This window comes from Anabrus simplex, chromosome 6 (genome assembly GCF_040414725.1).
Source record: "Anabrus simplex isolate iqAnaSimp1 chromosome 6, ASM4041472v1, whole genome shotgun sequence".
Classification (NCBI taxonomy): Eukaryota; Metazoa; Arthropoda; class Insecta; order Orthoptera; family Tettigoniidae; genus Anabrus; species Anabrus simplex.
Genome location: NC_090270.1, coordinates 126,747,552 through 126,774,681, shown reverse-complemented (window position 1 = coordinate 126,774,681; position 27,130 = coordinate 126,747,552). Strand labels below are relative to the sequence as shown.

General features: G+C 36.1%; 1 protein-coding gene across 12 annotated transcripts in view; it reads left to right on the top strand.

Moving 5' to 3' along the window:
- The window catches only part of LOC136876182 (coiled-coil domain-containing protein AGAP005037), a 1,087,707-nt gene that overhangs the window by 982,467 nt on the left and 78,110 nt on the right, over window positions 1-27,130 (top strand). For all 12 annotated transcript variants that reach the window (XM_067149908.2, XM_067149917.2, XM_067149915.2 and 9 more), the window contains one exon: window positions 16,974-17,085. In XM_067149908.2, coding sequence (XP_067006009.2) covers window positions 16,974-17,085 — 112 coding nt within the window. The remainder of the gene's footprint in view (window positions 1-16,973; window positions 17,086-27,130) is intronic.

The following is a 27,130-nucleotide window of genomic DNA, read 5'->3' as shown; positions in this document are numbered from 1 at the left end:
GTGGATTATGCCAATATTAATCACCATCATCATTTTCATTTTCTGTTGTCCAGCTCTTGTCAGGTCAGGGCATAACGAAAAGATCTGCTATCACATTTTGTTTCTTAGAAAATTGTTTTATTTTTCTAATTTTGGATTAAGTAAACAATATCCAAAAATGAAAAGTCTTCTCAATTTTCTATATAAGACATAAGTGTGTCTATAGCTACACTAGTTTGGTTGTGTGAAACTTCTGGAACTTCCATTGCATCACACCGACACTTGACACATTTGGATCCCCATTTTCCTCACCAACAATAAATTCCATATGATATCCTCCTCCATTTCATATCTAAACTATAATCATCTTTATTGATATCTAACCACTCTGTTATGTCACTTTGTTCTGCATCTTGGTATTCATCCAGGTTTTGCACATTGCAAACCTTGCACGTCCGAAATATCATCTCACTGAAGCTGGCATTTGTTTGCCCTTCACCTAGAATCAGTTTCCGTGATCATGTGAGTGTAGTAGCATTAAATTTTTCCCATGAATTGATGACCACATGAAGGGCCTCCAACAAGCTAAATTCCTTTCAAAATATTAGAATATCAAGGTTTTCTTTAACCAATTGCTGTAACAGAGGTGACCTGAAGTTCTTTAAAGCAGCAATAACACCTGGTCCGTAGGTTGCAGAACAGAAGTTACATTAGGGGGGAAGTTAGGTAAGCCACCATTTTTTTTTCACTATCTGCAGTGAAATCAGTCCTTAAATATCGATGTGTCCATCCATGTTGCCTTTTGTGATCATATTAATTTAACAGGAGATTTTCTCCTTTAAAACAACAAGGGGTTTTAGATTTCCTATCACTAATAATTTTAGTTTACGATTGGCAGTTGCATTAGCATATGTCATAATGGTTATTCTTTCCTTGGATGTTTTATAGCCTGGGCTGCTTTTCTTTTTGCATCACTAGTGTCACTGTCAAGCTGTTCTTTTTCAGTGAATGATTGACATTCTTGTATGAACTTATCAGCAGCTTGCATGTCTGTGCTGAGACATTACCCGTGAATCACAATTTCTCGTATTCCATAAAGTTTCTTAAACCGTGTATGCCAGCCAGAAGATGCTATAAAATCTTCTCCTAAGTTAAGAGTAGAGTGAAAACATTTTGTTTGCGCAGCATACACTGGGCTGGACACTGGAATACCTTCTACTCATTTTTTATTAAACCACCATATCACGGCTTCAACTAGATTTCATAGTCCAGTATTCTCATTGATTTTTGGATCTTTGTGTCTCTCACTGTTGTTTTACCCACATCAAAGTAGTCCACTAGTCAACTCACTGTTCTCCAGTCCTTCTATAATTTTCTGTTTTTTTCACCGATGGTTAACCCTCTATATTTCATTTTACCAATATTGAAAACTGACACAGCCACAAACCACAGTTGAAAATTCTCACAACTGACTTTGATTTGAAACTTTAAAAAATTTGAGTATTTGGAATTTGTTTAGAATTTTTATTACCAGTAATTGTTATAGTTGATCAGTGCCTCCTGATTTAGTCAGAACAGATTGCTAATAATATTCCTGTCGACATCATGACCTATTCTTTGAATTACATCCCACTTAACGGGGCTTGATGACCTAGATGTTAAGTTCCTTTAAACAATAAGCATCATCAGCATCACCCACTTGACTGGTGAGTAATAAATTGTAGAGCCAATGGAATTTTAAACCCATACACTTCAAAAGCCAAAACCATTTTAAAAATGGAAGAACCCATGCCCTTTACAAACTTCTTGAGAATAAACTAAAGACAGTAAATAATATTTACATAAAATTATTAGACAGCAACAATGAGTATCGTAATCTGTTACGAGATGTTATGGCTGAAGAAGTCTTAAATTAGATGAAACATGTTCCAAAGCATGTTTAATATATTTAGTATTAAATAGTTTTCACTTGTAAAGTGAAGTGTATTGATTGCGTGGACCATTAAACCTAACACTACTGTGTTTCTTAATTTAAACTGTATCAGTACGGATCTATATGATGAAGTTTGTAAATTGTAACAATGAAGCCAACCAGGCTAAGAAAGTTTTAATAAGTTTATGAATCTTAAAAAATTAGAGTAGCAAAAATTTTAAGTTTATGAATCTTAAACTTAGAGTAGCAAAAATTTCAAAAGATATAGCATTTTTAAAAGAGTGTCTAGTAAACAAAATAATTTCCAAATTTTAAGAAACCTACCGAAAGGAAAAATATATCAAGTTATTTTCACCTTTCGATTCAAAACAAGGTCAACTACTTGTTGTTAAGGAAAGAGATTAAATTTGTTTACAGTCCCACTAGAATGGAATTCATTCCAATGTCATATTGCAAATAAAATGGAATGTATCTTAAGTAAGAAATAAGCCACATTGGGCAAGAAATTAGATCATCTGAAAAGAGCGAAATATGATACGGAGGGTCTTAATGTAATTATATTATTATTATTATGATTATTATGATTATTATTATTATTATTATTATTATTATTATTATTATTATTATTATTATTATTATTATTATTATTATTATTATTATTATTATTTTAGTTTACGATCAGCAGTTGCGTTAGCATATGTCATAATGGTTATTCTTTCCTTGGATGTTTTATAGCCTGGGCTGCTTTTCTTTTTGCAATAATAATAATAATAATAATAATAATAATAATAATAATAATAATAATAATAATAATAATAATAATAATAATAATAATAATAATAATAATAATAATAATAATAATATATTTTATTATAATAATATCATATAATTATATTAATATTATTATTCATAAAAATATTGTTGTTGTTGTTGTTGAAAAGGCACAATGTTTCGGAAAATAATAAGGTCAGCACGTTTTATATTTAAATTACACTATTTATTACATATGTAAATCACAAGATGGATGCAGTGAAAACAATAGACATGGAGATTACAATCGTGACGTGTCAGAATGGACAAAGAAAACGTAGTGTGTAGGTGGCGCTACTTGATGGTGGCTTGGCCAGAGTCATGTGAATATATATAAATATTCTCAACACCCCCTCTCGAAGGCTGAACCAGTTTCAACGTTTCAGTCTTCTGACACCCAGACACTCTAAAACACTTCCAGAGCTTATCCTTCGGTAGTCCCTTGGTTAATATATCTGCAGGTATCCTCTCAGTTGCCAAGTATTCGAGGTGAATGTCCCCAAATGAAAGAACCTCTCGTACAAAATGATGTCGGACATCAATGTGCTTAGTCCGAGAGTGCAGAACAGGATTTCCAGCAAGCTTCTGAACTCCAACGTTGTCGTTGTATAGCTATACAGTCGACACGCTGTTAATGGCTATCTCTCTTGCTAGTCGTAGTAAGTGCACTGCCTCTTTTGAAGCCTCACTCAAGGCCATATATTCAGCCTCCGTTGAGGACAATGCCACTGTCCGTTGTTTCCTGGATTCCCAAGATATGACTCCGCCATACATTGTGAAGGCAAAGCCAGTGTATGATCTGCGATCGTTGATGCATGCAGCCCAATCAGCATCTACATAGCCAGTTAAATTACTGGTATCGCTTCCAAAGGTGATTCCCACATCAGAAGAACCCTTCAGGTACCTTAGTACCCTCTTTGCTGCTTCCTAGTGTTCTTTGTCAACTGAATCATCATATTGGCTTAAGACACTCATTGCATGAGATATGCCTGGATGCGTTGCAGTTGATAGATACATAAGAGCACCTATGAGCTCTCTGTAGAGGGGCCTCTCGCTGTCATCCTTGGACCAAGTATTTGATCTTGACAGTTTAATTCCAGCTTCAATTGGTGTGGCCACAGGCTTGCAATCAGACATTTGAAAGTGATCTAAGATGTCCATAACATAATCTTTCTGTTTCAAGGTGATACCAGATTCAGTACTTAATGTCTTTGACCTCAAATGACTTTTGTAGAAATTTGTGCACCTTGTCAATTTCCCTTGAGTTTCATGACAAAACTAAAATGTCATCAACATAAACTATGATTAGGAGAGCATCAGAACCCTTCACATAGACGCTCAAATCGTCGGACGTTGGTTTGACACCAAGCTTTAGTAGTTGCTCATTCAAGCGTCGGTGCCAACAGCGGCCAGCTCGTTTCAAACCATACAGAGCCTTTTTAATACGGCACACACAATCCTTGTTCAACATCTTCAGCATCCTCTTGGCTTCAGCTATGATCTCAGATGTTGCAATGCTTTCCTGTATGATGAATTCAAGTATTTCTCTGGTGTAGTTTGGTACTTCCATAAAGAAAATGAAATGGCGTATGGCTTTTACTGCCGGGAGTGTCCGAGGACAAGTTCAGCTCGCCAGATGCAGGTCTTTCGATTTGACACCCATAGGCGACCTGCGCATTGTGATGAGGATGAAATGATGATGAAGACAACACATACCCTGGGACCCCTGTGACCAAAGGCCAGCACGCTAACCATTTAGCCATGGAGCCGGACACTTCCATAAAGATTTCCTCTTCTACGATTCCATTTAAGTATGCAGTTGCTACATCGAATTGTCGGACATACATTCAATGATGAGCAGCTGGTGCGAATGTTTCAGTATAATCTATACCTGGTCTCTGGGAAAAACCCCTGGCCACGACTCTAGCCTTCCTTCTTGTGATCTCACCACTTGCTCCATACTTATTCCTAAGGACTACACGACTTCCAATTGTCGTCCTATTTTCTCGGCTGTCTACAAGATCCCAGGTCTTGTTTCTTAGAGTAGAGACAAATTCATCTGCCATTGCCAGCATCCATTCATTTTTCTCTGGACCTGAAAATGCCATCTGAATTGGAACCTCAGCCAGACATACCGAATCACTTTGTCCTCCATTATGTTCCTGGTAAAGCTTTTGAGGTCTGCCTCGTGTTCCCGAACGGATCATTTTTGGTCTTCCTGAAGCATGTCGAGATTGTCGTATTTCTGGTTCTGGTTCTGGTTCATTTTCAAAACCATGAAATTCTTCTTCAGAACTATCCCGATCTTTGGTGCTTTCTGTACATTCTGTGTCTCTAGGGGTTATGTTTACATTGATGAAAGGTTCAACCTGCTCTGGCTCTATCCTGGGATGATCTTCATCAAAGTGCTCTACATTTGGGTGCTGACTTGGAAAAATATCAAGATCGTATTTTTGCTCTTTTCTGTCTCCTTTCAAAAACTTGACATCATGTGAGATTTCCACTTTTCGTTCCTGTGGTATCCAAATTCTAAAACCTTTGGACTGCTCTACATATCCGAGGAATATGCCCTTTTTTCCCCGAGGGTCAAAGTTTCCTATGTTCGGCGATCGATTTAGGCAGTAGGTCTCACATCCAAATTTTTCGAATTTACAAACATTTGGAACCTTTCCAGTCCAGGCTTCGTAAGGAGTTCGTCCACTCAGTTTACTTGTAGGACATCTGTTTCTAATGTAATTTTCTGTTGAAACAGCCTCTGCCCAGAAAGAAGAAGGAAGTCCGGACTGCATTAATAAACATCTGGCCATCTCGATGAGTGTACGGTTCTTCCTTTCCGCTACTCCATTTTGTTCCGGGTTACGCGGAATTGTCAGGCGTCGTAGGATCCCGCCACTTTTCAACAGTGCGTCGAATTGGGAATTCACGTATTCCGTTCCATTATCAGACTGCAAAATCTTTATCTTCGCGTTTTCCTGTGTTTCCAGACGTTTTTTGAAGTCCTGAAACTCATTAACGACTTCATTTTTCTGACGAAGAAACTTTACTTTGAACCATCCAGTCGCATCGTCGACGAATGTGACAAAGTAACGCATGTTTCCATTCGAGGAAACCCTCATTGGGCCACAAATATTGGAATGAATCAATTCCCCTGGTTCCATTCTCGTATCGAACTTCTTCGGAAAAGGGGTACATATCATCTTTCCTTGAAGACAGATCTCACATTCAAAATCCTCTTCAGTGTCAATGACTTCGATTCCCTCTATCCTTTTATTCTTCACTGCCTGACGTAGATCCGCTATGTTTAGATGCTCCAGTCGAATGTGCCAGTCCATAATAGGCCCTTTTCGCGTATCTTCTTGGGCAATTTTTCCCTGTTCTTCGGCGTACGACCCATTAAAGTAATAAAGTCCGCCTTTTCTATGTGCAATGAATAAGGTACTATCGTTCGCATCTGTAACTCGAGCGGATGTTTTGTCAAACACTACGCAGTGACCCCTGTCTACGATCTTTCCGACTGGGAGTAAATTATTACGCGGATCAGGTACGTATAATGTACCGCACAGGTTGAAACTTTTATTGCAACCATCAACGTTCATTGACATTGTCACAACACCTTTTGCACTTATTTTCGTTGTAGAACTGTTCGGGCCGATGACCTTCGATGTTAGGCCCCTTTAAACAACAAGCATCATCATCATCAAGCGTAGAACTGTTCGCTAACTTTAAATCGTCAGAAACATCGGATTCTACTTGTGAAAAATAGTCCAGATTTTTACACATGTGTGATGTACAGCCGCTGTCGAGGCACCACACTGTATTTGCGTTGCGGTCCATCACGAACTTGCATGAGTTCAGTTCTGATGTAATATATAGCGAGGTACTTCCTTCGGCCTTGTGAGCATTGTCATGATCATTTTTACTCGATTTGCACTCCTTCGCTCTACGACCTATTTTTTACAACGATAACAACGAAGAGATGTGGATCCTCCTTTTTTGCCTTTATTGACTTTGCATGTGGGCTTTTTATAATTCTTGTTCCTGTATTTTAGTTCAACAGTCATACCGTTTTGCATCATGTTGTTCTGATCACTGCTCCTCACGTCACTTTCTTCAACAATTTTCATGCGTAATACCTCGGGCTTTGAAAGTTCATCGCGAGATTCTACTACTCCATTTTGTTCCGGGTTACGCGGAATTGTCAGGCGTCATAGCATCCCGCAGCCTTTCAACAGTGCGTCGAATTGGGAATTCATGTATTCCGTACCATTATCAGACTGCAAAATCTTTATCTTCGCATTTTCCTGTGTTTCCAGACGTTTTTTGAAGTCCTGAAACTCATTAATGACTTCATTCTTTTGACAAAGAAACTTTACTTTGCACCATCCAGTCGCATCATCGCATATCTTCTTGGGCAATTTTTCCCTGTTCTTCAGCGTACGACCCATTAAAGTAATAAAGTCCGCTTTTTCTATGTGTTGTAGAACTGTAGAACTGTTCGCTAACTTTAAATCGTCAGAAACATCGGATTCTACTTGTGAAAAATAGTCCAGATTTTTACACACGGGTGATGTACAGCCGCTGTCAAGGCACCACACTGTATCTGCATCGTGGTCCGTCACGAACTTGCATGAGTTCAGTTCTGATGTAATATATAGCGAGGTACTTCCTTCAGCCTTGTGAGCATTGTCATGATCATTTTTACTCGATTTGCACTCCTTCGCTTTATGACCTATTTTTTACAATGATAACAACGAAGAGATGTGGATGTGGATTATTCGAAACTGGCTGGCAAGCTATACAGAAGTAATATGGATAACAAATCATCGTTGTTTGCCACGTCCATATCATTGAGCTTGTCTACGGAGTCGAAAAATCTCCGCAAATGATCGCGTACATCCCCATCTTCACTCATTCTTTGAAGCACAATCTGCTTTAATAATGTTGCTTTCCACGCTGGCCCCTTCAATTGGTAAATCAACTCTAGTTTTAGCCACAGTTTGCGCGAAGTGACACAGTCTTTTACCTGTTTCAATTCCGAGGGTTAAATCGCCAAGATGACATCTGACATTGCTTTGCTGTCACGTTCTTCCCATTCTGTAATAGCGGCCGCCTCGCTGACCGGTTCAGGTTTAACCTTTATCCCAGCTACGTACTCCCACATACGATTTTTTACTAACGCAGCCTTCATGTGAATTTTCCACGCGTCAAAGTTGTCCTTTGACAACGTCTCGATGCGTTCATCTTCACACACTATTTCTTCACAGAAGACACTTGGCTAAATGTTTAACTCAACCTCGCCAACCGTGCGCAACACGATATTTTCAAAAATGTCAAAAACATGTTAGATATAAGGCTTTTCAGGCGTTTGCTCTATTAACCAGCGTTTCATCTTAGGTCTGACACTAGACTCATCAGAGTGGGATGTGTCAGACCCTACCCACTGATGCTGGGGTGTATGCAGGTGAACTTATCAGAAGCCCTTATAAGAGCCATAGGCTGATAACTGCATACGGGAGATAAATCTCCACAATGGAATTATTGCCTGCCTAGCAATTCCGAAAGGAAAATTCTAAATTCCCATGGAGGACATGCTCTATTGGTGAAAAATATCTAATTCCCTCCATGGGAATTTAGAATTTTCCTTACGATATTTTCACGCATCTATTTTTCAGTGTATTTTATCACCACACATTTAACCCCTTTCCAAACGCACACTCTGGGCCCGTAACCTGTTGAAAAGGCACTATGTTTTGGAAAGTAATAAGGTCAGCACGGTTTATATTAAAATAACACTATTTATTACATATGTAAATCACAAGATGGATGCAGTGAAAACAATAGACATGGAGATTACAATCGTGACGTGTCAGAATGAACAAAGAAAACGTAGTGTGTAGGTGGCGCTACTTGATGGTGGCTCAGCCAGAGTCATGTGAATATATATAAATATTTTCAATAATAATAATAATAATAATAATAATAATAATAATAATAATAATAATAATAATAATAATCCAGAAGACAAGACAAGTTCTGCCAGTTCAGTTGAAAACCTCTCTGGAATCCATTTCACAGACCAAGAATTAGACACTTTTAATATAGGACCTAAATTTTATTGGCCAAATTTTAACAGAGATGATATTACAACTATCGCCGAAGCAGAATCTAGTATCCAAGAACTTCCTGTGGACTTTCAAGACAATATCAGGTATGAAATAAAGAAAAGACTCCTCGGTTAGTTAGTCAGCTTAAAACCAGTTTTCCATTAGACAAGGTAAAGTGTAACAAGGATCTTAGGAATAAAATAAAAGACACTGGCACTATCGTGACTAAGGCGGATAAAGGTAATTATGCGGTCATATTGGATAGAAAAGATTACATTGAAAAACAGAATTTTTTTTTCTGACGAGTTGTTTTCCAGAGTTAATAAGGACCCCACAGCTAGGATACAAAAAAGTTTAAAATCATTATTGAAAAATTCTATGTTCATCCTCAATGAAGACAAAATTCAGAGGATGATAACAAAGAGGTTACCTACGGCTAGAGCGTTGCCCAAAATCCATAAAGTAGGAGTACCCTTTAGATCCATTATTAACTGTAAGAACCGTTCTGTGTATAAAATCTCCAAATTTATACACAGATTTCTTTCCAACAACTATAAGTTTCACAATGAATCAATAATAAGAAATTCAGTAGATTTTTGTAAAAATTTGGAAAGTTTCAAACTTCTGCCACATCATATGAAATAACTAATATGTATGCAAATATCCCAGTCAGTAAAACAATAGATATTATTAGAATGAATTTAACTAGTCACGGTCAACTAGGGAAGTTAGAGATTGAACAATTCATGAAAATTCTAGAGTTTGTCACAAAAAACAATGATTTTACATTCAACAACACTATTTATAGTCAAGAGGGATTACCAACGGGAGCTTCAGCCTCAGGTATCCTGGCCAATATTTATTTAGACCATTTAGAACACCGCAAAATAATTGGTCATATTCAAGGTTTGGAGTTTTGGACACAATTTGTGAATGATACCTTTGTAATAATAATAGATAAATATTATAATAATAGTAACAATATCTTACAATTTTTTAATGCCTTAGATGAAAGAATAAAACTTACACTTGAAAACGAGAAGGACAATACTTTAAATTTCTTGGATGTGACCATTAAGAGGGAACCCGGTAAGTTCTCTTATAAAGTATATAGAAAGGATACGTTTACTCCAGTGACCATTAAAATTGATTCTTTTCATCCTGGGAGTCATAAAAGGGCTGCTTATTTCAGTATGATTTATCGAGCCTTCAATTTACCCTATCTCATACAGAAAGAGAGAAGGAATTACGGTACATACAGAAGATGGGCATTATGAATGGTTTCAGTGTTAATACCATTAATAAAATTATAAGTAAGGTAAAATGAAAGAACAACATAAGACTAACGCGAGAGAATCGCAAGAGTTCAAAGTACACAACTTTTACATTTACAAACCCAGGGATTTTTCAAATCACAAAATTATTTAAGAACCACAACTATCAAGTCTCATTTTCAACAAAGAACAATAATGGTCATATATTTTATGACCATAATAGTGTAAATTACTACAAAGAGAATTTCTTAGATTCAGGAATCTATAAACTTAAGTCCGATCAATGTTTTGTCACGTACATAGAACAAACAGGTAGGAGTTTTCAAACTAGGTATCTGGAACACGTCAATGCTAATAGACACAAGAAGTATTCCGCTATGAGTGTCCATATGGGAGATACTGGTCACCAATATACTGACATTTTTAATTTTTTTTTTTTTTTTTTTTTTTTTTTTTTTTTTTTTTTTTTTTTAAGTGAGCAAAGGGAACCTGATGAGCAATTATGAAAATATTTATATAAGTTTGGACCAGAGTATTAACGCAAACAAGTATTTGAATGACGTACAAGAGAACAAAAATCCGTTATATGAACAGATACCATTGCTCTTATCATCACGAAAAGTTAATAATTTGAAATTACCTCCTCTAAAACTAACATCCCACCCTCCCGTTCTTCCTATAGGCCGAGCTGTTTCCCCTTCCCCCACTAATAGCACTGTTCCCCCTCCTACCTCCCCTAGCCAAGTTCCGCCACGCGAGAGGAAACATGATTATAACATGCGCAGTAGCGTGTTGAGAAGCAAGTCAGAGCGAGGCTCAGAAGTGAACCAGCTATAGGGAGTTTCACCCACTTTGATGGTAAGCTTTTACATCACACATTCATGTCGGAAACTCATCTCTTAAATTTCCAAGGATTTTAAACCCATTAATTATATATATATCTTTCTTTCCAGACCTTGCCTTTTGAAAGGAATATTCATAAGAATTAAGCTATCAATATGGTGGTCATGCAACTCAGATCTTTGTCATATGACAGGCTATCTCAGAAGCATTAGGTACCTTCTACCAGAAATTGCTTATTTTTTTGAAGGAATTTTCATAAGAATTAAAGTTTTAAGTATTCTGATGTAGGTATGGTCCCATTTTCCGAGACCAGAATTCAAATCTCCCTCAGTCAGTACACTGAAGCTACCAGCTACCAGCACTGCATGTCATATTTTCAAGAAACGTCATTGAAGAAATTTTATTTTACAAGAAGTGATGAACAATTTTATGTAAATATTATTTATTGTCTTTATTCTATTCTCAAACAGCTCATAAAGAACATGGGTTCTTCCATTTTGAAAATTATTAGACAGCAACAATGAGTATCATAATCTGTTACGGGACGTTATGGCTGAAGAAGTCTTAAATTAGTCAAAACATGTTCCAAAGTATGTTTAATATATTTTAATATTTAGTAGTTTTCACTTATAAAGTGAAGTGTATTGATAGGGTGGACCATTAAACCTAACACTAGTTCTTAATGCCCATATGTTTTGAAGTTTGCAGCATTTTGGTAGCATTGTGCAAGTAGGCTTGCTGTTATACAGCAGAGCAACTGTCCAGTCTTCTCGGATTGCTGTAACTTCATCTCCATGCATCGTATCACGTTAACATTCCTTTAATTGATCTTGAAATTATCTTGCCACATGTGATGAGTAGTTACTATTGTTAAAAAATTCCTCTTTGAGACCCATGAATTATCCACAAAACAAATTGTCTCCACATGAATTATCAGGAGTACACTGTGTGTTGTGTTGAAGGGTTCCAGTTACAATGCACTCTTCTGGACTGTCCTGAGATTGTATATCTTACTTCCACGAACACCTAACCGTTGACACTACATCCTTCAGGAGCATCCAAAATATATCCAGCGCAAAACATTTTTGAGATATGTATTTGGCTTAAACCTTTCTGCTCATATGAAATACTTTTATACAGGTATTCCTTTAGAGCACCACATATTTTTTTTACATGTTGCTGGTGCCTCTCCAAATGAAAAGCTATGCTGAGTGATCAAGCACTTTTAATAACCAACTGATTTGTGGCTCATAATCTTGTTGTTTTGTCCCCTTAAAACAATAATTAACACTATCAGTTGAGCTAACTCATTTGTATTTTTCCTAGGGGTGGTTGCCTTGTCAATGCATTGGCACTTTCCACCCCTTTTCCATACAGTTTACCCCAAATTGGTGTGTGGCATGAAGCTACAACAGATATGAGCTCACATCACATAGATCTACAGCCAGACACCCTGTAAGGGTATGCTCACTCAGCACGATGAGCTAATCAGTGTAGCTGGCTACTTACACCATATCCATCTACATCGTACGGTGTAAGGTAAAGTGAAATCCTTCCCATATGCTCCTAATTTCATATAAGTAAAAGGATCTCTAATCTGTTCAGAGGAGGAGCTGATATGCAATTTAAATGACCTTGAAGACAACCATATTGTCGATACTCACTACATCACATTTATATTATAAACCAGTATAATGTTCAGTTTTTTTAAAGTTGATGGTCAAATTGTTATGTTTCTTTTGGAACACTTTGTAATATTTGAGTAACATCTTCAATAAGACTTCTGTCTAAAGGATGATTTGTTTGGTCTGAATCATAATCCATTTCCCTTTACTTAACACATAATATGCCTTGATAGTAATTATAATAACAGTAATAATTGCTATACAATGTGATCTTTTTAAATTCAACATATAATCAAAACTCTTATAGTTTACAGCACTAATGTTGAATTGCTGTTAAATAGCTACTGCTTCACTTATACTGCTTTGAATAAGCAACCAGTACTTTATATACAGGAAAATAGTGATTAGGCATTAAAGCAGCACCTGTTTATGCTTCTAAAACCTTGAATATTACTGTACATAAGCTACTTTTTCTTTTTTTTTCTTTTTTTTGCTAGTGGCTTTATGCCGCACCGACACAGATAGGTCTTATAGCAACGATGGAATAGGAAAGGCCAAAGAGTTGGAAGGAAGCGGCCGTGGCCTTAATTAAGCTACAGCCCCAGTATTTGCTTGTTGTAAAAATGGGAAACCACGGAAAACCATCTTCAGGGCTGCCGACAGTGGGATTCGAACCCACTATCTCCCGGATGCAAGCTCACAGCCGTGCGCCCCTAACTGCACGGCCAATTCGCCCGGTACATAAGCTGCTAGTTTGGGAGAATACCAAATTGGGATTTCACTTTATATAAGTCTATCAATGGTGAAGCAGACATGAGTTACTTGCTTGAGCCATTTCTAATATTTTAAAAGCCATTTCAAAACAATTGTCAATTCTGTAATTCAGCAGTTTTGTATGATAACAAAAAATATGTAAAAAAGAAAAGATAAGTAATGGAAAGGAACAAGCAAGTGCAAATCATATTTAGAAATATAGGAAAATATAACAGGAAAAACACAATAGCAAGTGGATGTAGGAAGAGGGAGAAATAGAAAGAAAACACGAAAGGACCCTGGCGGGCTTAGAAGAAATGGATGTAGAATAACTGGGAATTGGTAAAAAGAGAGGCAGTCTCTTTGAAGAGAGCAGTGTATGAAGATGTGGAGATTGTCCTTGTTCTTTTATATTTCTGTTCCTCTCAATGTTCCTTTCTAAATACTAATATGAGTAAAATTCAAATCTTAGCTATTTATTCTTCAATATTATTGTAGAAATGCATTAAATTCTATATCAAAGTAAGAACTTATGCTCTGGCAAAGATTTGCTTTGATTTCCTTTCATTTAAATTATACTAGAGTAGAACGCAGCCGAGAAGGGGGTTTCATATCTTCGACTGCGCAGAGAGAGACAAAAGAATGAGGTGCGGTGATGCCAGTTTGGTTACTCATACCAGCATGAAAGTGTAAACATTTTTTCATCCAGTTATATCTTTAATTCCAAAGCAATGACCTATATATTTTGTGGGGCTTAAAAGTTTTCTGAAACTCAAAATTAATTTTTAACATCACACCCCAAGAAAGTGTTGAGGGAAATTTTCGAGATATTAAAGAAGGTAAATGGAAGTTGAGAGAAATGAAAGGCGAAGTGCAGAGAGCATAACAGCACGAAAGTGTAAAGATGTTTTCAGCCAGTTATATCTTGAATTCCAAAGCGATGGCCTATATTTTTCGTGGACGTAAATGTCTCCTGAAAGTCTAAATTAATTTTTAACATCAAACCCCGAGAAAGTGTTGAGGGAAATTTTCGAGATATTAAGGAAGGTAAATGGACGGGCCAGTTTCAATGCCATATGATATTTGCCTTTTTTATACATATCAAATATTGTTGTATGCAGAACATTTTTATTGAAATCATCAAGGTCCGTCACTGGCTTCCTCCTCTTAAGGTTCTTCCCTGGCGACCTGAACACTGCATTATTTTTATTTCCGTACCTTGTTTTATCCTCTGTACTGTTCGCAGGCCGATACCACACGCGAGTGCTGTCTTCTTTTGAGGCATGGCAATATGGTGTTCCTCACCTTCCCCGCCTCTGAACGCCTGCTGCTGGAAGCTTACAAAATACAAATACACTCTAAATATGATCTCCCTCGCCTGTTGATGCAATACTCGTCTTTTTGCTCTTCCTGGATCCATTGTACACATGAAAATAATTCCCTAAATTGTGTTGATTATGATATTTACAAATAAAACTTGAAACATTCACTGGTGACCTGCACAAACAGGCACCTCCTACTGAAATGATTCTATTGGCTCAGCGGAAAACACGTCATACTACAAAGCGCACGAATGTTAGTGCGCAACCCTCTTCGAACCACCTTCCCGGCTGCGTTCTACTCTAGCAGTCATATCCGTCATTGACAAGTTAGTTTTTTGATAATGGCAGCAGTAACGCCATCTAACAGAGATGACTGACAACAGAAGAGACAGACCACATCTCAACTAACAATAATAGTCTGTCCGTGTAATGTTATTGTTGATAAGTTTTAGCAACTCAGGACATTGTAGGCCAGCATATATTAAATCATTCAAAGCCTTAGCTTCCAAACCCCTCTTTTATGATTCAGTTTACCCTAATTCTTTGAGTGATCTTGTTCCTTCATGTCCTTTTACTCATTTCAGTAGTCATTTTTATTACTCATATCCTCCTAATCAGTAAGGGCTAATGACCATGTGATTTTCTACTTGTATAAAAACCACAATAAACATCACCATCGCCAGCAGGTTTGTTACTATGACGATTGAACAACACCTCAATGCCAGAAATGCTCACCATTGGTGGACTTGGTAATAAAAACTTATACTTGATTACGTACATTATTATAGCTCTTACAATAAAACTGTATCAGACATGATTGAAAAATAGGTTTTCTATGTTTATTAGTATGTAATGCTAGAACTAATTTTTCCATAGATGTATGGAAGTCTGTGAAAAAGCCCACCTGGTGGCCATGATTGTTATGGCATCAAGTGGTATACAATTTCTAATCACTAGATTGCATGTCGAAACCCTGGATTCAATTCCAAACCTCTCCACAATGTTTATATGGAGTGAGGGCATATGACGCTGTTGATGGCGATTCGTCCGTCGGATGGTGACGCTAAGGCTTGAGCAGACCCCTTGGTGCTATTCAACAGGAGTAGGCTATGTGCTGGCATTGGGTTTCACCCTCTCCCTTCTTACTATCATATATCACGTCATTCATTTCATCTTGTTAACTCCTTTGATGAGGTTGACGTCAGGAAGGGCATCCAATCATAAAAACCTGACCCTGTACAGAAAGGAGGGTTGGACATACATATGGAAGTTTGTGAAAAATATAATTGCAAATATTGATGTTATTACTCTTTGTATGATAAAAGGGCATGAAAAAACTTTTATTGTGTACAGTTTTTCTATGCAACTACAGTAATATTAATAGAGAAATTTGATTTTCCTGTTTTGATCCACTTGATATTACCATGCCGGTGTTATACTAATCAAAGCCTAGTGCACACCATGGGTATCCCCGGACTTATGTATGAAGTCTTTCAGTAATAATTACATGTAGTGCAGATGAGTAGCAGCAGAAGAGAGAGAGAGGTCACATGTCAGTTAACAACAGTCAGTGTAATGTTATTGCTGACATCACTTCAAAAGGATCAACTTCAAATCAAGACATGCCTGTTAATCCACAAGAGAAGGAGGAGAAGTGGAGGAAGTGTGTTGCCAAGACTGAAGGCACACATATGTGTAATGTTGTCAAGGCTTCGCAGAGTTGTATAACCACCTAACAGGCTACATTTTATTAAAGTTGTATTATTATTATTAGTGATATTTTGTTAATTTTTATTATTCCTGTTGTGATTCAGTCATATCTGATATAAAAGGAAGTTATGTAACAAATGATGTTGTTGTTGCAATATTTGGAAATAAATATTCTTGAATACAGACATTACATACCGGTACGTTATGTATTATTATTGTTTGTTTTCAAGCTATTGAGATATTTGCATGAATTAATAACAATTAGACACTAGTAATTTATAATAATGTTAATAAATGAGGAGAAAAACTACTGTTACATTCCCTATGATTAGAATTTGTCTTCTGCAATGTTAGCCTATTATAGTGCATACAAGGCTTGTATAATGTTATCAAAGCATTTGAAAAGTGTGTTTTTAATATTGTATGAAAACATTTCTATGTAATTATTATGTTAGAGCTAAAATAATGTGTTATGTGCACTGTGGATGACTTTTTGTCTCTCCTGTAACATTACCGGTACTTCCATTAATTATACATCACTTTATCTAAGAGATGGTGTGTTATTGTTTATCTATACTGTATTGAACATAATCTGTTTTTCTCTTCCTTTCCAATGCCAGACTGGCATCAGTGCAAGAGCAGCGGTTACCTCCAACTACGACTGATGGAAGATTGTCGCCCACAATGGGCACAGATTCAGATCCTCCAATCACCCCTCCTGCTCATGGAAAGGTAAGTGTTTGGACAATCCTCTTGTGGTGTTGCTTGACCTGAATGTCTTTTTTTTTTTTCTCCTCCTCTGCACAGACTTGAACATGAAGCATTTTAAATGCACTACCTTTCAAATCTCTGACTTCATTGGGTCCAGGAAGATAGAATTTTGTAAATATTTTTCAAGTTACATTCCGTGTTATTACATTGATATAATAGCTGTGAACTTCTACCATTTTGTTGTATTCATTTCCCTTCTTCTAATGAGAATTTTTCTTATATGAATATCTTTCTGAATCATCAGGAACTTTTACCTTTACCACCAATATCTATTACAAGAAGGAGAAGAATTGTAAATTTTGATTACAATACCTGAAATAGCTGTGCATTATTACTATGATACTAGCTTATATTTTCCCAAAAATTAACAAAAAATAATTGTGGTGAAAGACAGTGCTTAAAATAGAAACAAGGAAGTATTGACTAGATACAGCTTATACCACACTTGTCTGGAAGCAACTAGTATTAATATTTAGGTGCATTCTTTTGTCCTTGTTATGGCTCCTGATGTTTTATTGTCCTTTATTTTTAGATATCAACATAGTTATATATTTCCAAATTTCAAGGGGGGTTTAAAACTCTTTAAACTTCATCTTCCCGCACTTTTCCTTTTTCAGAGAAATCCATCCCATACTTTGATAAGATATGATTTCCCAAATTATTGTCAAGTATTTTATTTTGTCCATTCTGTTAGTTACTCTTGCCCAATTTAAATTTTGATAATTTTTATATTTTGATTTTTGACTGATAGGGAAAATATATTATTAGCAGGTGTGATTAGCTCAGTGGCTTAACTACTGGCTTTCTACCCGTAAGGCTGAGGTTCGAATTCCGGTCAATCCTGGGTTGAGATTTTCATCTCAAGAATCATGTGGCATCCAGTCTTTAACCCCCAGCCAAAATTAAAATAAGCCTTGCATAGCTCCAGCAACCCCAGAAATAACTGGGATAAGCTGAAGAAAGTTAGTTAGTTAGTTAGCGTAAATATATTATTGGTGACCAATGTTTTAAATGTAAATGTCATTCATATGCTAGAAAAGCCTTATGAAGGATGAAAGAATTTGTATCCTTGGCAAAAGTCCTATGACTAGGTAAAGAGGGAAGCACTTCAAAAAAAGATTATCATTTCCCTGTACAAATTATTTATATTTTAGTAATTAAACTAATTCAGTATTCCAGAATGTTATTTCTACTAATGTACTGATTTAAAAGTTAGTACTTTCTAGAAAATTACATTTAATTTTCTTGAGCGTAAGGTTACAGTCTTGGTTTTCAATTATTGTTGTGAAAGTTGCCAATCCAATGTAATATATAGGAAAACAGAGGATAATTCTTGTAGGATTTTCAGAGTATACTAGTAACAAAAAGAAAAATATAGGATATGTTTTCTCAGTAAATTATTGTTTATATACAACTTTTGACAGATAAGTTGGTATGCTAGAATAAGCCCTATAATTAGTATAAATACTCTAATAATCCACACCTTCAAATAATTTGCATGCCTGAGTTTTGTGGAGAGAACAGAGGAAAGAAGTAAAAATCCCAAATATTTTGTACACATAATTTTAGTGGGTATACAGGCCTGTATGTTTATATGTATTAAAATTCTACCATACTCGCGAGCAACTCAGCAGAATTAGAATATAGGAACTGTGCCACTTTCTGATAGACAAGAGTTACCAGTTAACTAATTAATAATGTGATTTTTTTACTTGAATAGATTTATTTTATCAGGCAAGATTAAGGCCATTAGGCTGTTTATTCCATCTAACCAGAAAATACAATATATGCATGTGCACAATTAAAATAAAAACCTTCTTTTTGTCAATTAAGCAATGATCAGGCTTTTTACAGAGTAATAAATAAGTTATGGGATTGTGAGCAACTGCAAAAAGATCTCAACAAAGTTATGAGATGGACAGCAGGCAATTGTATGATGGTAAACTGGGTGAAAAGTCAGGTTGTAAGTTTCACCAAGAGGAAAATTCCTCTCCGTTTTAATTACTGAATGGATGGGATTTAATTACCTATGGGAATGACTGTAAGTACCAAGGTGTTAATATAAGGAAAGATTTTCATTGGAGTAATTAGGTTAACAAGGTTGTAAGAGCACAGCATTTGATATACCATAGTTCTTGAGACTCTCAACTATAAATTCTGGCATAATGAGGTTCCACGCTCTCTTAATCCATTTACATATCACCTGCGAGTGAGGTCTCATGATTTTTCCTGTTGGGATGTATGTGTGGTTGCTATTTGCCATCCTGTATATGGGACCGTCACCGGGAGAACTTAATTCAAGAACTGGAAAAGATCCAAAGAAATGCAGTACAAATTGTTCTGGGCGATTTCTAACATAAGAGCAGTGCTACGAAAATATTGTTAATTTTGGACTAGGAAGACTTGGTAGTAAGGAGACGAGCTGCATGACTAAGCAGTATGTTCCAAGCTGTCAGTGGATAGATGGCATGAAGTGAACGAAGTTTTAAAAATAGGGAAGGTCACAATATATTAAGATAAAGTTGCAAATTCAGGAGGGCACATTAGAGCAAATATTTGTTTATAGGAAGAGGAATTAGGGATTGGACTGATTTACCAAGCAGGATGTTTGAAAAATTTCCAACTTCAACAATCGATAGGGAATCTGCCACCTGGGCGACAGCCCTAAATGAAGGTCAGGATTGATCGTTTGATTGATGACTCACATTTTCTGATACTCACCTCCATTTATACTGTCATCGTTGTCATCACCAGCACAGCATTTGATATACCATGGTTCTTGAGACTCTCAACTATAAATTCTGGCATAATCAGGTTCCACGCTGTCTTAATCCACTTACATATCACCTGTGAGTCAGGTCTCATGATTTTTCCAGTTGGGATGTATGTGTGGTTGCTATCTGCCATCCATTCAGTATATAACTGTCTCAACTGTGCTTTGACAGGCTTATTAATGCACACATCAAGCAGCTGAATTACAGGAGTGAGTCCTCCAGGCATGATCTCTTAGTGTGTGTTTGTTCATTGCAGGCAAGCTTTCACTTAATTTTTTTTGTGCCTGCGAAAAATATCCATCACAGTCGTGCTTTTGAAGTTTAACAACACCCCCAGTCGATTACTCCAGACATATTTTACCCAACCAAGCTCAAGTGTTATGTCTATCCAGCCCCTTGCTTGTGGCAAGTGCCAGGCACTCTGATTTTTGGCAAATTATGTAATCTGTGTTGCACAACACGGCAGTGCCAATTAACTTCCCCCATTCGCCCATCCTTACAGAGATGTACTTTTTTCCTTTTCTGTCAATCGTTGTATTCAGCGATATTCCAAAATAAACTGCAGTGTGATCTGCATTGCCAATTTGCCCAAGTCGATAATTAAGCTGCCACTGCAGATTGATGATATAATGATGGAAATTTAAGATTTTCTGTTTGTAGGTAGGTAGGCTGTTGACAGATATTTGCTCTTCTTATTGAAAGAATTTCTTTCGAAGCTTATAGTCAGCCAACCTCAATTAGTTTTGAAGTCCTTAATTTTAATTTCCTTTGCTATATCTTATGCTTATAACTTATACATTTCTGTTGAAACCAGCTACCAAATTGCAGTTTTTCCTTGACATATTCACACAGTTTTTCTTGCACTTCAGGATACTTCACTGCTTGGCCATGAAAATCTCTGCAGCTACCAGAGGGTTCCAATAAAGTTGCATGAAAAGAAAACAATTTCAGTGAGCTAACAGACAGCAGTGATTCCATTAGTGAAACTCGTGCTACACAGTAACTCCTCTCATGTCATCTCTTGTCTCCCTCACATCAACAATGATTCATGATTCTCTTGTAAGGAAAAGTACAGTTTAATTTGTTTTAGGTTATATTTTGTTTCAGAAACGTTATGCAAATAAATATTTTTGTGTTGTGGACGAATCAACTGTGTTTCAATTGTTTCTTGTGAGAAAATTTGCTTTGATATACGAGCACTTGGGATTACAAGCATGTTGCCGGAACAAATTATGCTTGCAATCCAAGATTTCATTGTATAAGATTTTAGGAATGGAAATGAGAACAAAATCAAAAAAATAAATAGAATTTCAGACTGTATGTACAAATGTTATGAATCTCATTGTATTGATGTAGCATCAGGAATGTTATTAATCATGAGAAATTGACTTAATGTGGAAAAAAAAATAGTAAAGAAAAAAGTATTACATAAATAGAGTCCATTCTCATGAAATAATTGAGTTATATTAGGAACATTCAAAATGTCTTATACAGTAGAATATAGTATACGGAAGAGAAGAGATTTTTAAAATGTTGGGGGTGACAGATATCAAAGTTATGTATACAATTACACAGCAAACAATATCTACCTTTCTCGTATAAATCCTTAAAAATATCTCTACTCTTGTTTTTATATACTGTTATTATTACTGCTTCCAGTCTTCTGGTATGATATCTGTTTCTCTGTTTCTAAGCATTATATTTGACCACAATGGTTTTCCTAATTGGATGGTAAAGAAGTAAACAATTTTGTTGAAGTATTATTCATAAACAGTTAATTTAAAGAAGTTGAAGATTTGAAGGGTTGTTTTGGTACAAAAACACATCTTGTAGCAGTTGCACTCTCTCTGTTTTAGTGTTGCTATGCCTCACGCACACCCACAGAAACCTATTCTTCTCAGCCTTCTGTGTAGTCATTCACTCACATACTCAAAATATACTCAGTTAACTCACTTATACACACCTTTCATTTTCTTGCTGTTGACTTCCTTGTTCTTTTCTTTATTTCTTTCTCCATCTTTTGCTTACTCTTCATTGACTCTAAAAGCAGGAGTAGGTAAAAGAAATGACTTGCAAAAAAGACAGAAAATTTCCATATGTCCTTGCACAATAGTATGATCTTTAATTAATTTATTTAATATTTTTTTGAGGGATTGATTTAATACAGTTATATATACAAATGCACTTACATTTCCGAGTGCATTTCCAATGTGTATTCCCTTTATAAGTCTTTCTCTTTCCTGTTTATAATGGAATTACTCACTTTTCCTGTGTATTGTATATGTTTGTTCCTTTCTATAAGTACATATTATGTAACATACAAATATATTTGAGTTTTTCTAAAATATTGATGTAGGAAAAACCATGTGAGTATGTTGCTATTGTTCTTCATATCTTTCTTTGTCATCACTTTCAGCTCCACTCCCACAGTATTGGCTACACAAAATAAAAACTGCACATTCTTCTTTACTGCACTTTTTGTGCACATTTTTTGGAATGAAAATCAAATCACATTATTTAACCCTCCCCCAGTACCTGCCCTCTATATAAAAGTTGTCAGATACGTATGTTGTAACTTGTATAGATAGCTAGCCATTTCCTCTAAACTTCTAACCATTCAGACAGGATGTACACCATGCAGTCTTCAACAATTTGCTCAGTGATGCATTAATATTTAGGAGATACTGTACATGATGTTCATTATTTTATCCAGTTGTAAAGGTTGGCCTATATTTAGATTTTCTAGATGGATAGAAACTCATAATGAATGTACACCATATAATGATATAGTATATCTTGAATATTTGGAAATCATTGCTTAGGAAATGAAATCCAGCCATAAGTAGATTTTCTACAACAATGGAGAAATCATACCTGATTTAAATTTTAAGGACAGTATATCTCAATTCATAAGTGTTTACTCTATGTATTGGAGTTGTAACAATATATTACCAGTATATGATATTAAAACCCCTTATAAATATTTGCCAACCTTTTGTTAAGGCATCCTGCATGGTGTGCCAGCATTACTAAAACCCTGTCTGTTGATTGGACTGGATAGGCTAGCCCCTGTTTATACACTGTTTTGTTCTATTCTTAGTGACATAATAATTTAACGACATATGCTAGGTGAACCCCACTTTACTTAATCTTGGTAACTTATTTATTTTGTCTGTACTGTTACCAGGTTTCAGGAGAATACATAATTTATGGAACATACTACTATCATATGTATGTTCTAAAAATTATGCACATCAGTGTTAGCGTGTGTATGAATCTCAATGGACAAGTGTGCTTAACTAAACTGGGGTTCACCAAGACCTAAGTGCACCAGCGAAACTGTTGACAAGCTTCTGTTCTGTCTTGTCTCTTGCCCATGTAGTATAGCTGGAAGTGGAGTACAAACTTCAAGGAGGCAATATCCCTACACGAGTAATCAAGCAATTCTACACTTTTTATGCTTGCTTTGGACTATATAATTCTGTCTTAATTCATTTTAATTATTTCTTTGTTTTTTATATTTATCTCTATTTTATTATACCTCAATTTTTAACAAATCAGCTTGAGCTGCGTTCTGTTTTTTGGTCATATTCTTTCTCTTTATAAACTCCAGTAAGTGTGAAGGCCACAAAAAGCTGGCATATTCTTAAATGTGTTTGATGTTTGTTACAATAGTCTGCCTTGTTTTGTTGTATATATATATATAGTTTTTATATATGTTTGTGGTGTCTCTGTGACAACTGTCAGTGCTTTGCACTCTCTCCAAATGAAGACCAAGATTTTTGTGGCCTGACTGCTAAGCTGGACAATTTGTTCTTTAATTTGTTTGTTTAACACAACTTTGACTGACTACTCCTCCTTCCTCTTTACAGTAAGGTTTACTCATTGGAAATGTCACACTCGGACGTACAGTACTAGGGTTTTTTTAACTTACATATACAAGGTCCACTAAAAGAATCTATGCTCTCTTTTGTTTTGTACAAACACAGTGAACTTAACTACTCTGCTCGCTGGTAACAGACCGTGTACTGGGCTTCAACTTAAAAACTGTTACGTATAATTTGAGTCAGTAAATAATAATCAGTGCATTTTCTATGAGATTGAGTAATGCTGCATTAGTTATTTTATTTTATAAAAGCCAGTAATGAATCAAGGTGATGAAGTTTGTACCACTTACATCTTACTGTTTCACAGACATTTGACAGACTGTGACTCTTGTGCATGCTCATCAGTTAGGCCCTAATGACTCAGTCAAGTTTTATTCCCTTTGTTCACTCTGCAAAAGTAGAGTGTTGTCTGTGTTTTGAAAACATTTACCTTAAACATTTTAAAAATTACCAACTTTCTAGGAGTAATCACAATACTTTAGCTGGATAACTGTGATAATACACTTCAGGATTTGAATTTAAAATAAGTGCACTGTTATTTTAGCATGCCTTTTTTCAAAGTTATTTCAAGTAAGATAATGTAAATTTTCTTTCTGCTTTTATTCTTTGTGCTCTTGCAATTCACTTTTAATTAGGGATTATCTATTGTTGACACATCTTACACTTTGCAGTTTTTGCATATTCTATTGACATATGAAGTTTAACTCTGCTGATAATTAGGATGTCCCAGCTAGATGCAGGGTTAAAAATCACATAATTTGAGATTGTCATTCCTAACATGCTGGCTTATTTTCTTGAATGTTAGAAACTGCCGTCGAACAGTTAGAACAATATTATGATCATCTTGTAATGGTAATACTTACCTGGGCTTTTGTGGCATTGAAGTTTGTCAGATAGGTATAGCTCCAATTGCAGACCAACCTCAGGAAGATTGAGCCTCACCTATAATGTATATGATTTTATTGCAAAACATCTTGATGATTAAGTGAGCTAGTGATTTCTGTAAGGCATAAAATGTGATGTTGCATTAGGAAAATTATAGAAAATATACAGGATTAAGGAAATATATTTCTAGAAATTTATGTCACAGCAGCTTGCTGGACTTGACATCCTGTTTGATATACTCAACAGTATTACTGGGCGACATCTTTTTGCTGCTTCTGTTGTTGTTATTATTCTTATTCCTCTCTTCTCCTTCTTATTCTTCTGATTATTATTGTGCTGGCCCCATGGTGTAGATGTAAGTGTGCCTGCCTCTTACCTGGAGGCCCCAGGTTTGATTCCTGGCCAGCCCAATGATTTTTACAAGGATCTGAGGGCTCGTTCAAGGTCTACTCATCCTAGGTAATTACAGTTGAGGATGTAAGTGACGGTGAGATGGTGGGCCCAAGTCTAGAAAGCAAAAAGTAACGGCTAAGGGTATTTGTCATGCCGACCACATGACACCTTGTAATCTGCAGGCCTTTGGGCCAAGTAGCAGTTGTTGGGTAGGCCATGGCCCTTCAGGGCAATTACATTATGGGGTATGGTTTGGGTTTTTATCATCATCATCATCATCATGATCAGTTAATCTTTGCAGGATCTTTTAAATGGCAATGACTACATCAGTTTTGACATATAATTTTTTACTGTTGCTGAACTTCAATCAATCAATCAATCAATCAATCAATCAATCAATCAATCAATCAATCAATCAATCAATCCATCAGTCAATCGATTTATCAATCAATCAATCAATCAATCAATCAATCAATCAATCAATCAATCAATCAATCAATCAATCAATCAATGTCATTATTGATCTGCTTTTAGGATTGTCACCCAGGTGGCAGGCTCCCTACCAGTTTTTACCTAATCTTTTCCTAAACAATTTCAAAGAACTTGGAAATTTATCAAACATTTTCCTTGATAAATTATTCTACTCCCTGACACCTCTTCCTATAAATTAATGTTTTCCCCAGTTTGCCCTCTTGAATTCCAACTTTATCTTCATATTATGATTTTTTTTGTACCTTTAAAAGCTCCACTCTAGCTTATTCATCTACTAATGTCATTCCATGTAATTTCTCCACTGACAGCTCGCAATATCCTGCTTGGTCAAGCAGCTTGTCTCCTTACTCCGAAGTCTTCCCTGCTCAAATTTTGCAACATTTTTGTAACACTAGTCTTTTGTCGAAAATCACCCAGAACAATTCATGCTGCTTTCCTTTGGATCTCTTCCAGTTTTTCTTATATATAACTTATATGACCTCTCCTTTACATCCTTACTACAACCCTTGAATACGCTCATAACCATATGAAGAGATATTTAACTTTTATTTACAGCCTTGTTAATGTGATTTTACCCAGGCGAGTTGGCCGTGCGGTTAGAGACGTGCAGCTGTGAGCTTGCATCCGGGAGATAGTGGGTTTGAATCCCACTGTCGGCAGCCCTGAAGATGGTTTTCCGTGGTTTCCCATTTTCACACCAGGCAAATGCTGGGGCTGTACCTTAATTAAGGCCACAGCCGCTTCCTTCCAACTCCTAGGCCTTTCCTATCCCATCGTCGCCATAAGACCTATCTGTGTCAATGCGATGTAAAGCCAATAGCAAAAAAAAAAAATGAATGTGATTTTCTCAATGAAGATCTTTCCTTATATTAACACTGAAGTACTCGGTAATCTCCATAAGGTACTTCCACCCCATCAACATAGTAATTAAAACAGAGAGGACTTTTCCTCTAAGAACTTACAACCTGACTTTTCATCTCGTTTACCATCATACCATTGTCTGCTGTCCATCTTACAACATTGTCAAGTTGTTTTTGTTGTCCTTCACAATCCTGTAACTTATTTACTATGCTGTATAGTATAACATCATCTGCAAAAAGCCTTTTGTATGATTCCCCTTTTCAGACACCAGATTGAATACTGAAATTAATGTCTCTAATTGAGTGAGTTGCTGAGCTTATTTTAGCTAGAAGTTAGCGAACATCCCACAAGTGGTTCTCCTGCATACTAACATGTACAATGTATGGAACTTAAGATTTTCCTCCCTTCAAAAGTACCATTTCATTTGAATAATATCAAAATCATCACTCTTGATGTATTGAATCAATAGGAATCACACTGATATGTTTCATAATTATTTCTCTCCTTTGTATTATCCAACCTTGTTTCCTGTCAAATCAGATGAGGCACAGTTATCTATAGCAAGGCATACAAATTATGGGACCATGAGAGTTAAACAAGTTTTGAGATTCAAAGGTGACCACATGTATCTTAAAAACCTTGCAAGCCTTTTAGGCCTTTTTAACTGTGAAATTACCAGCATTTCACCCCAGTATAGCAGTGGGCTTGTCAGAT